Source organism: Ammospiza caudacuta, chromosome 1, assembly GCF_027887145.1.
Source record: "Ammospiza caudacuta isolate bAmmCau1 chromosome 1, bAmmCau1.pri, whole genome shotgun sequence".
NCBI lineage: Eukaryota > Metazoa > Chordata > Aves > Passeriformes > Passerellidae > Ammospiza > Ammospiza caudacuta.
The window spans coordinates 4,455,717-4,473,373 of record NC_080593.1 but is presented as its reverse complement, the minus strand read 5'-3'; the positions used below and the strand labels follow the sequence as shown (position 1 = coordinate 4,473,373).

The following is a 17,657-nucleotide window of genomic DNA, read 5'->3' as shown; positions in this document are numbered from 1 at the left end:
GACTGAAAACAGCCTTTTGGCTTTACCACTGATTGCAACAGACTCAGAAGTTTACTAGAAACACCAGATTATACAGCAAACATCCAACAGTCTTAATGCTTCCAAAACAGCAGTGAAAATGGAGTACATCATTATTGCCCTAAGAAGGAGTTTATTTTTACTGCCTTTTCTCCTTTTTGGGGTGCAATCAGGTGGGATTGATGGATTTGCCACTCCCCTTTTCAATCTGCTGAGCTGGCTAATTATTATTTGTGCTGCAGCCTCACCACTGAGAATTGGTATTTGCTCTAATTACTTTTGTAGCATCTGCTGGCAACTTTCTTGCATAGTGCAAACAGGAGATTAAAAAGCCCAACAAAGTGAAGAGAAGATTGATTTTTAGGCTGTCATCAGTGGAAGGATTTGGCTCTTAGGAGCAGGTTTGGAGCTGCTTTCAGAGCATAAAGCAGGGCAGCTTACAAGACATGGGTCTGTCCCAAAGTTGTCAGAACTACACAACTGCTGAGGTCCCAGCACAGCTTGGGAGAAAATATTTACCTCACACACAATCCCAGGGCAAAATATTTACCTCACACACAATGCCTGGCATTTTTCAGCCCCTGAACGGAACAATTCTGTGATTGACATCTGAATATTCACAAACACCCCAGAGAGCTTCCAACTGAAAGGTGTTCTCAAAATATGCTCCTTTTCCCCTGTGCTATGGGATATATTTCAATGTTTACATATCTTGGCATCCATCAGAGCACTCCCTGTGGCTCCTGCTCCATGGCTCAGAACAAATGGAGCAATAAAACACCTGAGCAGACTCTGGGAGACTGGCAGCACTGGGAATTGTGTAAACACCCTATGTGAGACACAAAAATGCTGTTCTAGGAGTTAACACGGCGTTTTTGGAAATGATTTCCTCAGCAGAGCAGGGCCCTGGGGAGTACAAGGAGTAAACAAAGCACTGCAGCCTGTGTGTTTGTTCTTCTCAGATTTGTTTTTTGTCATATTAAGAGCTTGATACTGGTTCATGCTTTATTTATCAGAGACAAAAGCAGCTCCATATCTGTGGTTTGAGTTGAATGTTAAACTCCTCACACTGGTTCCTGCCCTGTTCCTCAGTAACACAAAGAGATGTTCAGGAGGTGAATGGGGTGATCTTCACCCAGAGAATGAAAACTTCCCTCTCTGCAATTCTGCTGCTGAATCTTGAGGTGCTCCATCAGCTCAGAGCCATGCTTGGGTTATTTCTATCAAAGATGCAAAAAAGGCACCAATCCAAAATGTGCCAGTTTTGCAATTGTAATGGAAAGTGCCAGACTGAATTACAGACTCCAAGGTAACAGAAAATTCCAAATATCAGTGGGACTGATCACAAGGCATTATAGTGATGAACTGGGCTGAAGAAGTAATTTCAAGTTTCAAGAGTTCTGCTTCCATGTGACAGCATCCTGCCATCTGAACTGGAAATTCAAATAGCCACAGCCTGCATCAGAAAATGAGGGATTCTGGCCTTTTGTGAAATTCATTTGCAGAGGCGTGATTCATCAGTCCAGAAGAATTGCCAGCTGAAAATTCTGGGAGTTCTTTCACCAGAAAAACTCTCATTCTATAGAAGTCTGGTTTTAATTTTCCCAGTTGAGCTGCCCAAGCCCAGAGCAGCACCTGAGGCACCCCTGAAGTCTGTGAGTGGCACTGGCACATGTGACACAAAGCTGGAGAGAGACCTCACCTCTCTCCAGGAAGGCAGATTCCTCAGTGCTGTCACAGACATATTTTATGGAAAATCCTTTCCTTAGGATTTCTTCTCCTGAGAAGCTGAGAGGCCTCAGGAGCAAAATGTAAACATTGATTATCTGCTGCTGTGGAATGCAACAGGTGCATCTGGGATTGGTCTCATGTGGTTGTTTCTAATTAATGGCCAGTCACAGTCAGCTGGCTCAGACAGAGAGTTTGAGACAGCTGCCTTTGTTATAATTCTTTCTTCTATTCTTTTAGTATAGTTTTAATATAATATATATCATAAAATAATAAATCAGCCTTCTGAAACATGGAGTCATATCCTCGTCTCTTCCCTCATCCTAAGACCCTGTGAACACAGTCACAGTGACTTTTAAAAAACTGCCCAGGTGTCTGAGAAACCCTGCCAGGACATCATTTCAAAGTCCATTTTCTAGGAGAAGGTAACAGCAGCATTGGCCACTCAAACTGAATCCTCCTCCTGAACAATCTCATCTGTACTTCAGAGTGACTTTGCCTCTGCTTCTTCCATCATTGTTGTAGTCTTTTACCAGTCTGCCTTTATCTGCAAACCAGAGAATTGGGCTTTTTTTTTTAAAGGCTGGTAAATGGGACAGGTGGTAGGAGAGTATCCTGAGCTGGAGGGAAGTGCTGGAAAAATGGGTCTCATGTGTGTGCCCAAGAGGTGATGGCTTGGATGCAGGGGACCATTAAGTCAGAAGAATCCTCTGGCCTTTTCAGTGCATAAAGGGGGGTTAGAAAAATAATTCACAATTCCTTTTGGCTTTAAAATCTCCTTTAGAATGCATGAAGGTCCTTCAAGGCTTGGTTTTCTGTTGTCATCTTATTGCAGGGGCTCCATACTGTTGTTTCCTTATCACAAAAATTTCCACCTTCTTGTGGGCATCTCCTCAGAGCACTGACTCTTTCTTCTTCACAAAGCAACCAAATGTCTCCAGTTTCCTTCTCAACTGGCCACCCCACTTTTTTATAGCATCTTAGCATCTTCTTCTCATTGCTTACAGCTGTGGCCTGTTGAAGTCAGGCCTGTTCCTAATCTTTGATAATTGGCTCAGCTGCAACTCCTTAGGGATAACATTACTTTCTACACTATCTTTATTTTCTTATATTCTATCTCCCTACAGTTTTCCACTTTCTCCTGAGTTTCTCTGCCCAGCAGGACAGGACAGGGGTGAAGCTCTGTTACACACACAGCTCCTGCTGCTGGCTTCATCCCACAGTTTCTCCAGGAAAAGGAATAACTGATTCTTCCCCATTCTGGATTAAGTACCTAAGAGAAAAAAGCCAAGTGGCTTGGCCTTGGCTATAAATCTATTCCACCCCAGAGCGAGGATTAGAAGAGCATTAGCATAAGGAACTGAGTTGGGCTGGCATCATTGCTTGTCAGATTAAGCAGTTGGTTATCCCAAGATCTATTTGCACTCACTGCAAAGAAATGGAAACTTTTCAACAGTGGCTCATTTGACATATTTTAAATGAGTGGTTTTGGACTAATAGGGCTTGGACTTGAAGCAGTTGCCCCCACAAATCTTCCACTGAGCTTCAGGTTATCCCATGTGAGCTTCAATGAAGTGAATGGGGCTGTGTCAATGAGGTTCTGTGATATTACAAGCTTAAAAATGTTTGGAGGCAACAACATTTTGTATCTATTAAGGTTTCTCTGAGAGATCTTTAAGACTCCATAGGGTAACCCCTACAATGCAGATCTTAGCAAGCAAAAGATCCAAGGGAAAAGATGAAGATGTGGTCACAGCAAAATACGTATTTTTGGTTTTCCCTTCTAGAAGCACATTTCAGTGTGTTTCCTTTTAATGATTTAAAAAAAAAAAACCAAAAAAACCCACCAACAACTCACTCTGATGCCTTATCAGAAAGGCACACTGAACTCCATTTCAGAAAGAAACTGGCTCAGTAGGGTCTTTTAGCAGCACTCAGGTCTGAAGAAAACTATTTTAACTGTTTAAACTCCTTCTGAAAAGATCTGAAGATCAATTTTCAGTGCGTAATCAGATGGGTTTTAACTGTCTGTTTGTCCTTGCTGGGCCAAGCTCCTGGGGATGATGGGGGCAGTTTGCTCAGGAGAGGGGACAAAGCAGGGAGGAGGCTGCAGCACACAGCCTGCAAGGGCTGAAGGCTGGGAGATGAAAATGGAGCTGTTTTCTCCACTGGAGAGAATCCATGCAGCTCTAGTGGCTACCAGACTGAGCCTGATTTGCAGCAAAGCAGATGAAGGCTCTGCTCCTTGTGCCTCAGTGTCGCAGACATTTCTCCACAGAAATCCTTTCTTTCAGATTTCTGCGTCTTCGGGAGGCCAGAGGCCCCCGAAGAGAAGGTAAACAATTATTATCAGCTGCTGTAGAATGCAATAAAATTCACCTTGATTGGCTCATTTTCTATATTTATAATTAAGAGCCAATCATCAGTGCAAAATAAGAGACTGAATCCCTAAACACAACTTTGTTATAGATTCTTTTCTATCTAAGCTTGCTAACAACTCTGCAAACCTCTCTATATATTCTATTTAGTATAACTATAATGTATTATATCATATATTAATAAATCAAGCCTTCTAATTCAAGAAACAAGATTCACCGTCTCTCTCTCACCCTCAGCGACCCACTCAGGTCGCTGTAATACCTCAGCTAGACCACAGTGTTTCAGGGGGAGAAGGATCTCACCCCACTGCAAAGTGAGTTTTCCTAGGAAAGAACCTAAGTGCTGTATTAACCAAAGTACACAATTATTTGTCAAGGGCTTCTTTGTTATTATCAGAGCTCTGTGTCAACAGATTAATTCCTCGGGGCTGGGCAGCTCTAACAAAACCCACACATCAGTTCCATCAATGGAGACCCAGGAAAGGCCATTTAAGAGAGGTAATGATAAAAGGCAGTGCATCCTTTTTATTTCTCTTTAGGCTCATTTTCTATTTTCATTCATTTCTGTTTATCCACGTTTTCTGCTTCCTAATGGAAAACATAACTAAGGATTTTTACCTTGACATTTACTGGTAGATAAAATGAATCCAAAGGCAAAGTCTTGAAGATAGAATAAAATGGATTGTTTCTTCTTCTACTTTATTTATGCCATGCTAAGAATATCGTTATTGCTGGAATAAGACCCTCTCCAAGTACAGATGGGAAAGAAAAAAGTTTTCATTTCTTGCCAGAAGTTTAGTCTTTCCATTTCTAAATTGGGATGAAAATTCAGACCCCCAAAATGGAGTTACAAGCCAGTGATCCAGAAAGTATTTGAGCCATCTGTTTTGGCACTGTTCTATCATAACCTGAACACACGAGCCCAGAAACTCTTCTGAACCAAAAGAAACTTTTCAGTAAATGATTTTGGTGGTAGAATTCTTCTCTCATACAAAGCAAACTCCACTTGAGAGGAAATTTATCCCCATTATCAAGATGAAATAGCCAAAGTGCACAAAAGATGCAGTGCTGACTCTGAGGGCTTCTCTGCAGTTTTCCCCAAGCCCAGGAGTTTAAAAGGGAGGTCATTAAGCTCTGCTCTTTCTTTTGAGCATTTAATGGACAACTGGCTTTTATTTTACTCATTTTCTGCTGGATTTTGTATTTCAGGCTTCACAGAAAGCCTGTGCTCCTCTGCTTCCTAGAATGTTTGTTCCTCTTCACTCCCAGGAACCATTAAAAATATTCTATTTAGATTTCATATTTTTATGCAGTGCTGTAAAATCGCCTCAGGGTTAAGTAACCCAAATTGGGATCAGAGCAGCCCTTTGAGTGAGAGCTCTGGATGCTGCCACCCTGACCTCAGATGAGCACTCTGCCAGTTAATTAATGCTTTCTTTTAATTGTTCTACCATGCTGGCCTGACCTGATCCTCAGACAGAGCTTTTTATCACAAAAGTTTCCTTTCCAAAGGTCACAGGCACCACAATGAGTCCTTTGGGCAAAGGGCTGGAAAACACTTTTATGTACAATCAGGAATAAGGATTCCTGAAATCCTTATTTGATGAAGAAATCCTTATGTGATTAAGAAGAATGAACACTTCACAAACAGAAGTAGAAATTTCAGAAAATTTGTAGAGGGTACATGGTACTGGACACCTTGCTGGGCACTTATTCATTCCACAGCTACAAAATATGAATAGCAGAAAGTCAATAATAGCAAGGGTGGCAAAATTGGAGATAAATTCTGGATGGGCTGTAATCAAACCAGCACATTATCTTTGTGCTCTGTGCAGCAAGCACAACCTGCATGCAGAACACCAGAAATGATGATAAAAGTCCTACAAGAAGAACTCAGGGATGTCAGCAGGTCACGAACTGTAAACCTGCAGCAGTGGAGGAACTGCTCATCTTTAGAGAAAAGAAATTTAAAAATCAATAGGAAAACTAATTTGATCAGTGTTTGAGAAAAAACATAAGCCATTCAGATAGGAAGGAGAAGGGGAAATGAAGAAAATATATCAATAACAATAATAAAATCTCAGTCTCTGAACAGAACAATGCAGAAATGGAATGGACAGAAGTGTGAAGAGAGTCAGTAGAAACCAAGAAAATATTCAGAGAAGCAATTGTATCAGCAAGGAGGATGATACACAGGACTACAGAATACTTTTCAGCAAAAAAAACCCCATAAATGAAATTTATAGAGCTACATACACAGGTGAGATAATTCTTTACATAAAATAGTGAGTGAGAAAACTCTGAATTCTTTTGAAGATCAGAAGAACTTCAGCAATGTGGACTGTGGTGTTTGAATGGAGCTTGACAGATCAAAATAAGTGAAGACAGTGACAGGGCAAGGGGGAAGGGCTTCAAACTGAAATAGGGTTGGTTTAGATTGGATATTGGGAGGAAATTGTTCCCTGTGAGAGTGGGCAGGCCCTGGCACAGGTGCCCAGAGCAGCTGTGGCTGCCCCTGGATCCCTGGCAGTGCCCAAGGCCAGGCTGGACAGGGCTTGGAGCAGCCTGGGACAGTGGGAGGATAACTCTCAGTTATGAAAAATTTATTTTTGTCAATAAATCAGCTGATTTTGTTGATAAGCTTAAGCACCTCCACTCTCTGATGTGACAAACTTTAAGAACACTCTGTCTTTCCCAGCCTTGGTTCTGAAAAACTGAACTAACTCAGGTACTTACTGAATTTTTTTCCTGTCAAGGCCTTCCAGAGCATCAGCCAGTGGTTGCTGCATTGAGATACTGATCTTTCCCATAACCTAAAGCTGGTCTGGACAAATTCTTTGTGCAGAAGAGAAACAAGGTGTGAAGGGAAGAGTGATGTGGTTTGTGAAGTGAGTGAGTCAGTTAGAGAACAAGGGAGATCCAGAGGACAATCCTCTGAAAGGAATTCAAATTCCACACTCCAGAGGGTCCCAGAGAAATTTGGCTGTTGCAAGCTTGAAGGGAAGAGCATAAGAACACAAGGGAAAAGGGCAGGAATACATATATATATATATATATATATATATATATATACACACATATATATATATATACGTGTGTGTGTGTGTATATATATGTGTATATATATGTATATGTGTGTATATATATGTATATACATATATATGTGTATGTGTATATATATGTGTGTATATATATACATATACATATATGTACATATATATATACACACATATATATATGCACATATATATATACATATATATACACATATATATACACACACATATATACATATATACATACATATATATATATATATATATATACACACACATACATACACATATATTATTATGATTTCTCAATGGAAAGGGGCTAGCAGCAGATCTGTGCTGTTTCACACCAATCCCAGTGATCTGTAAAAGGGATTGAAGAACTGGCTGACAGATTTTTAGTGGCATCAAACGGCTCAGAGCAGCAAAAATCAAGACTGATTGCAAAGAGCTGTCCAGGGGCTGAGTGATCAGGGAATAACCTGGCACAGGGAATCACCTGATGGGAAGGTACCACCATGGGGAGACAACACAATCTCAGCTTTACAGGGAGGGTTATGAGCTTTGGGAGTTTTCATTCACAAAAGAAATGCTGGAATCACACTCACTGGCTGCCTGAAATCCTCATCTCAGCTCCCAGCAGAAGAAAGGAAACAAAAAACCCACCTGGAATTACTGAGAAATAAAAATCCAGGCAAGGGGATGCAAATGTAAAAATCCATTTGTGTGGTCACACCTTGATTACTGAGGTTAGGTTTGAACTTGGCACCACAAAAATGCTGCATCTTTAATGGGCAGCACATCATAAAGACCTCTTGGCTATCTCTGGTTTTCTCTCCTGAGCAAAATCCCACACTGAAATAAGGACCCTTAACTCCTCTATTTGTCATCCAGGAATCTCAAAGCAAGGGAGGATAGTTTTTAAATAGATAATTTTTAAATAGATAATCATTAAAGTGGCTTTATAGCTGGGGAAGCTGAGCTTTGAGCAGCACTCTAACTTATTCAAAATTAAATAAATGATGAAGGCAGAGACAGAAATGAACTCCAGGGCCTCCCCCACTCACTGCAGCAGCTAACTGGTTGTAGTGAATTATTTTCAACCAGACACAAAAAACCCCCAGAGGCTGCAAAACTCTTCAGTTCTTAAGCACAAGAGGGAAAAAAAATCTATTAAAGCCGAATGAAAGGTTTTTGGGGGAAAAAATTGATCTGCCTGTTTGAAAAATTACAAAATTATACAGTTTTAACTCTGAGAAATATTGCAGAGCAGTTCATGGCTGGGGTGAGCTCACAGCAGAAGTCACTGAAGGAAAAAGCAGCTCAGGTGCCTCTGGTGCCTCTTCTCTGAGACTTCTCCTCTGACCCTGCTCTGTTTTTATGGTTCACCAGTTCCTTGGCAGTTTTACATCTCAAAGTGAACACAAGAAATGTATTTTACTTAATAAAATCAGGAGGAATCACTGATTGTATTAAGGAATTCACTTCCCTGGCTTTTTTTCCAACCCTTTGCCTCAGTGATTAAAACTCTGTTATGTGACTCTGAGAAAAGAATTAAAAAACCCCAATGTGCTCAATTGAAGAGAAAATATCTAATAAAGTGTGTCTTTCCAGTGCTATGAGAAGTTAAATTTCAAAGCATCCAATGTGCTCAATTATTAATTATCTTGTGGGATATGTAAAAGTCAAAACCCATTCAGGAATGAAACAAAAAAATAATATCATTACCTACATTTTCTCCCTCAGATGTTTTGTCAATAAAAATACAGGTTTCTTTCCCAATATACAGAATCAGCACTTATATTCAGTTTCCCTTTTTTTTCCTGAAATTTTCTCTAAAATAGTTTCCCTGTTTTCAGCTTAAGTCGATCTCTGAGCTCCTTGTACACAGACAAGTAGAAAATCAATCAATCAATCAATCAATCAATGAAACAACTCCACTGCCTCATTCAAGGTTTTGTACCCAAGATACAACACAATAATGTGATTTAGAAATGGACTTTAGGGCTGCTGCCATGATCAAAGGCATTTTTGTGGCCAATCTTTATTTCCCAGTGAGGCTTAGAGCTCCTGTTCTTTGTGTTACACCATCCTGTGCTGCAACAGCTCAATGCACAGAGGTGAGAAAATGAAAAATCAAAACCAAGTGGAAATCATTGTTGACAGAAAAAAAAAATCCTTAAAAATAATATTTAAACAGAATTGCATCTTTAGAAGCAAGTTTTATCCTTCTAAGAATATTCAGCACTCCAATCATATTGGTCGGTGCAATGATGTTTCTGGAATACACCAAGGTGTGTCCAAGGAGTAACCAAAGCTCACCTGAGCTGGACACTGAGCTCTTGGCTCTTCACTCAGCTGGGTGAAAGTAATTGTAACTGCCTCAGGTGCACAGGAACTGTAATTTCATGGAGTATTTAGAATTTCAGCTTTTAGTGTTAGTCGTCTTTTGGAAATAACACTCATTTCTTCTTGTAATACTCACATCTCTTTATTTTTCCAGCAGAGGCCTGGGATAGGTGTCTCTCAGAGTTGTCACAGAATGGTTTGGGAAGGAAGGGACCTTAAAGCCCATCCAGTGCCACCCCCTGCCATGGGCAGGGACACCTTCCACCATCCCAGGCTGCTCCAAGCCCTTCCCAGCCTGGCCTTGGGCACTGCAGGGATCCAGGGGCAGCCTCAGCTGCTCTGGGCACCCTGTGCCACGTTCCCACCCTCACAGGAGAGAATTTCTTCCCAATATCCCATCTCAATCTGCTCTCCATCACCTCCAAGCCATTCCCCCTTTTCCCATCAGGCTTGTGCCCTGTACTGTTTGTTCTTTCACAAAATAGAGCTATATCTGATCTTCAATTCCTTATTAATTCAACTCCAGCTCGTAAGCAGTGACTGAAAGACGTCTCTTTTTGAAATCCCTGTGTTTTGCACTTGTGGTGGCCACTGTTCACTGGATGGAAGAGGAAGGCAGCACTTTGTGTGTCAAAACGGGATTTTGATAAAATCCCATCTGAGAGCAGTGATGTCTGACTGTGCTGCCCTGGATACATGGCACATGCCAAATTCCAGTGCCCTTCATTCAACACTTTTCACAGCACCCTTGAAAGGGTCACTGACTCCAATAACAGCAAGTGATGCTTCAGTCATTATCTCCAGTTTTAATTTATTCACATCAGGATCAAACAAGCGAGCATGTCAAGTGGCTTTAAGACACCGTGGGGTTGTGGGTTTTAATTAGAAACACTCCAAAAATGAACTGACAGTTCAAATTAAAAGTAAAAAAAAACAGGGGAGCAGATTTTAGGAATCAGGACTGTGCTGTAACAGGAGGTTTTAGATTTGCAGTTTAGATTTTGTTTGCAGAGGGATGCTTTCCTGCTCTCTGAGGGGAATAACCCTAAAGTGAGGGGAGGAAGGGCTTGCCCTTAAATTGAATCAGCTCCTTTCCCCCCCACAGTGTAATTACTGCTGTTGCCTCATTAGTGCTTTAATTAGGGCTCAAGTGCAGGCAGGCCAAGGTAGGAAGGCTCAGTTCAGTGTCAGCTCTGGGCTCTTCAGTCCCTGGTCTCAAGGCTGTTCAAAATTAGAGGCAGATATAATGACCTGTATAGAAAGTGGCAGCCCCCAACCATACCTCCATCTTCTGGATCTCTCTGGGGTGTTTAAATATTTACAGTGCTGTTCTAGGGAGAAAAAAGTCATTTTCATGACTCTATGGTATCTGTCAGAGATGCTACCCAATGATTTTACAGATCCTGTGGACTAAAGGGGTTATTGAAAATTCAGAGTCACAGATTTCCAGGCAATGATGGGAAACACAAATGCTCCAAACATCCCAAATCTCCCACCCTGTGTTGTCGAAATAGGATTTATTTGTGAGGGAATCTCTGTATCAATGAGGTCAATTTACTGTGAGGCTCTTCCTGGTTTTGTGATGCCTCCCTCAGCAACACAATTTATATTCTGTTTATCACACATACCCATTGCTATTTCTCTCCTTAGAACATAAATAAAAGAATTTTAGCATAAAAATATACTCTATTGTTAAGATTGTTAATCTTAACAATTAAACAGAAATGAACTCTCCTGCTCTCAGGACACACACTCAGATCAGCTGCTGGGCAGCACAGAAACGTTTTTCACACTGAATCTCATGAACAGGGCACTGACAAGGTGAGAACATGAAGCTCCTTAGCCCTGAGAAAGCCGCCCCTGGTGCCTGTTCAGGAGCATCTGCACCTTCCCTGTGGGGCTGGAGTGACATAAGGGACAGCTACAGCAAACCGTGTGTCCTGGGTTGTAAGATAAGTGTGTGTTCTATTTCCATCTGTCAGAGCTGGGGCAGTTCTCTGCTGTCCATGGGGCAGTTTTTTCTTTCTCTCTCCCACAGCCAACCCTCCCTGCAGGAGATCTCTGCTGTCCATGGCCACTGAGTGTCCCTGCAGGGCTGATCCAATCCCAGCATCCCATGGGGAGATGCTCCGCCCAGGGGAGGAGCCAAGCATTCCTACCTGGATCCAATCTGAGCCTGGCACAGCACAGCAGCCTTTGCCCCCTGCACTGCCAGAGGAGCAGCTTTCTGCTGCCCTGCATGGCCAGAGGGAGCCCAGGCCCATCTGCAGCAGCCCTGGAGCTGCAGAGGAAAACTCCCCCCTTGTGCAGGATCCCTGCTGCAGCAGAGCCACAGCTGGCACTGCAGGAGGGCTGAGCCCCCCTGGGATGGGGCTGGGACACCCCCTGACACACAGGGGGTCAGCTTCTACTTTGTCTCTGGCAGCATTGTTTTGTATTACTGCATTTATATTTTATTTTTCCTGTTAAAGAGCTGTTATTCCTACTCCCGTGTCTTTGCCTGAGAGCCCCTTAATTTCAAAATCATAATAATTTGGAGGGAAGGGCTTTACATTTTCTATTTCAAGGGAGGCTCCTGCCTTCCTTAGCAGACACCTGTCTTTCCAAACCAAGATACCTTGGTTCCCTAAGAAGGGGAACCCATTTAGCCCTGGGAATTCACTGTTGGTTCATCTGCCTGGAAGAGCAGAATCCTTTTTTCAGCTTTGTCCTTACTAAAGCTAACTGATATTTTCCATCCCCACTCAGGTTTGGTTTGTCTCTGGGAAAGCACCACTGTGCTCCAGCTGAAGGCTCAAAATGGGTTATGAATGAGCTTCCTTCTCCCCCTGCCTAATCTTGGTTGGCACAAGAGACGGAGTGTTGGGTAAACAGATAAACAGCCTGGTAAGCGTGGGCAGCACTGGGAGGAAAAATTCACAACAGGAAATCCAGAAACAAACAGTGTTGGTGATGGAGAAAATGGAGCTGATTTTGCAAGATGCAATTCTTGACCATGATTATTACATTTTTTTAAATGTGTGTGACAGAATTGCTGTAGCTGTCATGAGCCCCAGGTGATGAGCAGATATTTTAATGCACTCCCTGGCTTTGAACATTTTTCCTTTCTACCTCTCAAAACCTTGTACAAAGGCAAACAGCACTGCAGAGGGAGGAGGAAAGAATTGCCCAAACCCAAAGGAACAGCCAAAACCAAATCACTTCAATTCTTGCAGTGTTATCTGCTGGGGCCACTTCAGAGAACACCTGAAGATGTTTGGCCTTGTTTGTGTCTTATTTATCATAAAAGCAGATGTGGAACATGACAGATTAAATTTTCTCTCAGTGGGAGATGGCAGTGTCCTCCCACCCACACAAACACTTACCAGGAGAACAAGAATCACTGGCCCTTGGTAGATGTAGTCAATATATTTCCCCGGCTCTTTTCCAAACCAGCACCTGTGAAAAACAAAACAAATAAGAAAGCAATTTGTAAAGGTACATTTACTTCTTTTAGACTGCAGTATGAAGGACACTATAGAGAGGTGTCCCTTTGCTCACTGCACTGTTTATATAAAAATAATCAGCAAGTAATGGAATTTTCTGCTACACATCATCTGTGGTTGGACACAGATCTGAGCCCCACTTTCCCCTTCCATCAGAACATTCATGTTCCCTCTATGGTTTTGGCTATTGCCTATGTAAATATTTATAAGAAATATGACCTGCTGTAAAAAGGATGCCCGAGAATGGAATTAAAGAAATATTCTGTGTAAGAGAAAAAAACCCTGTTATGCATTGCAGTGCCCAGAGACACATTGCACAAAGTAAGGGCTGTTAATTAAAGCAATGTCTCCAGTTGCATGGAAATGCTGTCTAAATGAAGCACTGAATGGATGAGAAGTCATCCCATTGGCTTTGAACGAATCTGGAGACCACAGGGGACTCTGGAAGTGCTCAAAAACCATGTAGATGTGGCACTTGGGGACATGGGTTAGTGGAGGACCTGGCTGTTGGTGACTGGCTGAGCCCCACAACCTGAGAAACCTTTTCCAACCCTAATGATTCCATGGCCACCAAAGCCAGCAGACAGAGCAGAACCATCATCTGAAGCCACCAAATTCCTGCTCCAACATTCCTTTCCAAACTGTCTGGAATGGCCCAGAACAGGCTGGGAAATGGACTCAGGTGAAGAGAAATCACAGGTAAGCCCCAGAGCAGAGGAGAGCCTGAATGTGTCACACGTGCCCCAGCACTGGCCTGACTTCCACTAATCCCAAGTGTTTTTCTCCCTGCTGTGTTACACAACAAAAGAACCCTGTGATTTCACAGCAACCCACACTGACACCCACTTCATCCTCTTCCCTGAGAATAATAAATCTGCTCTGTTTGTGTGGGTAAATGAATGAGAGACTGGGCTCAGGTCTGAGCTCACACCAATCCTTTTTCCTTGGGGTAGATTTGGTCCAGGCCAAAAACTAACCAAGGCCAAATCTATTCCTGGGGAACAAATCTGGAGCTAGCAGGAGCCAGAGGACATTCCCAATAGTCCACAAACTGCAGCTCCCCTGATTCTGGAGGCCAAGAAGATTTAATTGTAGGGGTGTGAATTATTCCATGCTGTTTGGAAGTCGAGCCCTAGGAATTAATCCAGGCCCAGCTAATTCAGTTTTACAGATACAGCCATGGGGTCTGCATCCAGGATTCAACCAAGCTAAGACAGCTTTGCATTCATAATTCCTTAAGGTTGAGATCACTGGAGCTCCAGATCCCTTAGGAAGTAGATTGTGGAGTTCAAGGGTCTGAAAGTTTTCTTCCCTGTCATGGATACCCCATAACAAATCTATACAGCAAAAGTTGTGCCTTCCCCATGCTTTCTTTGTGAAACAGATAATTTAGTGCCACTGGATCCATGGAAACAGGGATAATTCCTGATCCAGGGAGACCACAGAGCCACATTTGCACTTTTACAAGCAGCAAGATGTAATGGATTGCCTCAAAGAGGTTGGAGTCTGTAAGACACAACCTCATGAGTCCAGGGGAAATGAACTGGGATCAGGAAAGCTCTGGTTCAGATGGGATCCTTGTGGATCACACCACACCCTCAAAGCCCCTCTCCAAAATGTGGTGTTTGCTAAAACAGGAGGAGCTGCTTGCCCATTGCATGATGCTCTGACTGGACAGAGTGTTGAGGTACGCAGCTGGAATCTGGAACAGTTCAGTCCCTCACAATTATTTGCCTTTTCTTGGCTCAATTCCCACATCCTTTAAGTTCCAAAGGAATGAGGGAGCTTTGAATGTTTTAGAAATGTGAAAGATGTCTGCTATTCCCTGGTGCACTGTGCGTGAATTGATGATTTTGCAACTCATCCTCCAAAATTCGGGCATGAGAGCAAGACTTGGAATAAGGTACTTCCTCCAGCCAACTTATCATCCAAGAAGAATCCCCAGGGCAGCCTTAAATGAATGAAACTGTGCTTTTGAATTTATATTTTTTTAATGTAGCTGGAAAGACATGAAAAAAAAAAATAAAATTACAATATATGCCAAGGGCAGGAAACAAATTTCTCCAGAACTTGCAAGATCTGCATTTGAGAGCAGATTTTGAAGGGTATTTTGGGAGAACTATTTTTTATTGCCTGAAACTCAGAGAACTAAGAGGAGCAAAGAGTTCCTGGGAAGCTGGCTGCCCCAGCAGTGGGACTAATATGAAGCAGACTGAGGCATGTGGCAGAAATTAGTGGGCTAGAAAAAGGCAGCAAAGAATTTGGAACTGAGCTGGTAGAGCACAAATGAGGTTCCAGGGCAAAGGCTGCTCTTGTTGCTCTCTGGAATTTAAATGTTGCTTAGCTCGAAGACCAAAATGCTGAAATTTATTATCTGAAGTCCAGTATTAGACCAAGGTTGTGCAGAGTGAAGAATTAATGTGGATTTATTTCCACACTGAGGAAACAAGGTTGTGGCCAAGGACAGACTCTGCAACACAGGACTCTCCAGGGGTGTTGATGCTCCAAGGTTCCTTTTGTAGGTAGTGGAAAAAAAAATAATCCAACACCTTTTTGAGGTCTGTGTTCATCTCATTAGGTAATAAACCAGATCTGTTACACTGTAATCTAAATATTTCTAATTAAATCGGGTGAGTAACGCCAAGAGGAGACAGTCATTTGCCAGAAACATTAGAAATGTCTGCAATTGATTAGCAATATTTCATATTTAGAGTCTTAACTGTTCCAACTAGGACTTTTAGCTAAGATATTGCAAACTGTTCTGCCAATCATCTGAACTCACTTTAAATCCAACACAAGCCATTGTTCCTGCAATAAAATAATTTCTTTGAAAGCAAAAAGTGAAACTTAAATCACTGACAATTACTTGGTGCATCTGTGTGAAATAAAAGCCATTTAACCACTTTTTATTCTTTTTTTTTTACCTCTGGAAAGATAAATAAACACCCCCTGAATATTGAAGAGGACAATTTAAGAAGGCAGTTGTGATAAGACTCAGAGTTGTAAAACTCATTTCTGCTGAACAGCACTACTTAATATTCTTCAGGGATCTCTGCTAGTTCTTTATATAACCAAACCCACCACTGGTTTTATCACTATTGTTAATTAGACCTCACTAAAGTTCTTCCCCTGAACAAATGCCCATCAATGAAATTACTGCAAAAGCTTTCAATAATTTGTGGGTGATTTTTTAAATTGAGATTTAACAGCACTTTTTTTTTTTTTTCCCAGAGTTGCCATGCTTTGCTAAAGAAGTGATAAACCCCAGGAAGGATATTTGCCACAGTACCAATTAGAGTTGCCCCACTGTGCAGCAAATGATCTCTATTAAAATCCTAATATCTATTAATATTAATTTAATAGAGATCTTTAAGATCTCTAATATTAAAGATCTCTATTAACTACAAAGATTAAAAAGTCAGGAATTTGCTTGAAGCATTTTCTTAACATTCTTTCTATTTTGAAGTTTTAAACTACGATAAGCTACACAACCTGAACCCCAGCTCAACCTCCACATGACTTAAATGGATACTCAGAGAAGGAGGAAATTCCCATTTTTCCTGAATTTTGGGCAGTTCCAAACAGTCTTGGAAGTGTAGGGGTACTTGTTGGTTTCTTTGGGTTTGGATTGAAGGCACTTGAGACAGTAATTTATGTTTCGACTTAAGCGTTTATTATTTCTTATCAGTAAAACAGTCTCACTGCTGGGAGTTCAACAGCTTTTCATTAGAAGGCACAAAATGGCCAACAATCTCTTGTTCCAAGGGCTTTTCAGACTAAACTATCCAATTAAGAACTGACACCTGGATTATTTTCTCTTTTAACCCAATAACTGATCCCACAGAGCTGCAATGGGGACTTTTCTACCCAATTACAAAATGTCACCCAAACCCATGGAGAAGGAGGAAGAAGAAGCATGAAGGAGAAACCCAGGATGACACCCTGTGCCCTCCATCTTGCTGCCATCCACAACACACTAAAAACCCCAAACCCTCAATTTCTCACCAAGTGACACACATACACTGTTCTCTATAATCTATTGCACTTTTGTGGATTCTGGTTTATCTTGGAGTTTAGGAGACTTTCTCCATGGATGAGGGTCAGAGTCAGTGCTGCCCTGGGGGTCAGGGCACCCCAGAGCAGACACAGAAATATTCCCAGTGCCCTGGGTTTGCACAGGAAGCTGCAGGCCAATCCAGGTGTGCTGCCTGTGTCCATCTGGCTGGGTGTGACCTCCTGGGAGCAGCACAAGACTCCCCCAGTGCCCAGGACAGACGGACAAAAGCTCTGGCAAAGAGCAAAGTCAGGGCCCTGCATTTCAGAGGAGGAACTTCCATCTGTTTGGAGAATCAGGGGATGAGATTCCCCCTGGGAACCTGTCCTTAGGGACACAAGGACTGATCAGACCTGGCAGCTCTACAGGGACATTTTTCTTGGGGAACAAGAGCTCTCCAATGCCACGTGTGAGAAATCAGGGAGGACAGGCAGGGACTGGGAATGGCTGAGCAAGGAGCAGCTGCTCAAACTGAGGAAAAAGGAAATGCACAGCCAGGGAAAGCAGGAATATGTGACTTGGGATATGGTTTGGATGTGTATTCATTTCCTGATTTGTTTAGACAGCCACACAAACACAAATATCAACATCA

At 42.1% G+C, this 17,657-nt stretch overlaps 1 protein-coding gene across 2 annotated transcripts in view; it reads right to left on the bottom strand.

Moving 5' to 3' along the window:
• Positions 1 to 17,657, bottom strand: part of CRHR2 (corticotropin releasing hormone receptor 2) — a 151,943-nt gene that overhangs the window by 20,245 nt on the left and 114,041 nt on the right. For both annotated transcript variants that reach the window (XM_058808304.1, XM_058808315.1), the window contains one exon: positions 12,892 to 12,964. In XM_058808304.1, coding sequence (XP_058664287.1) covers positions 12,892 to 12,964 — 73 coding nt within the window. The remainder of the gene's footprint in view (positions 1 to 12,891; positions 12,965 to 17,657) is intronic.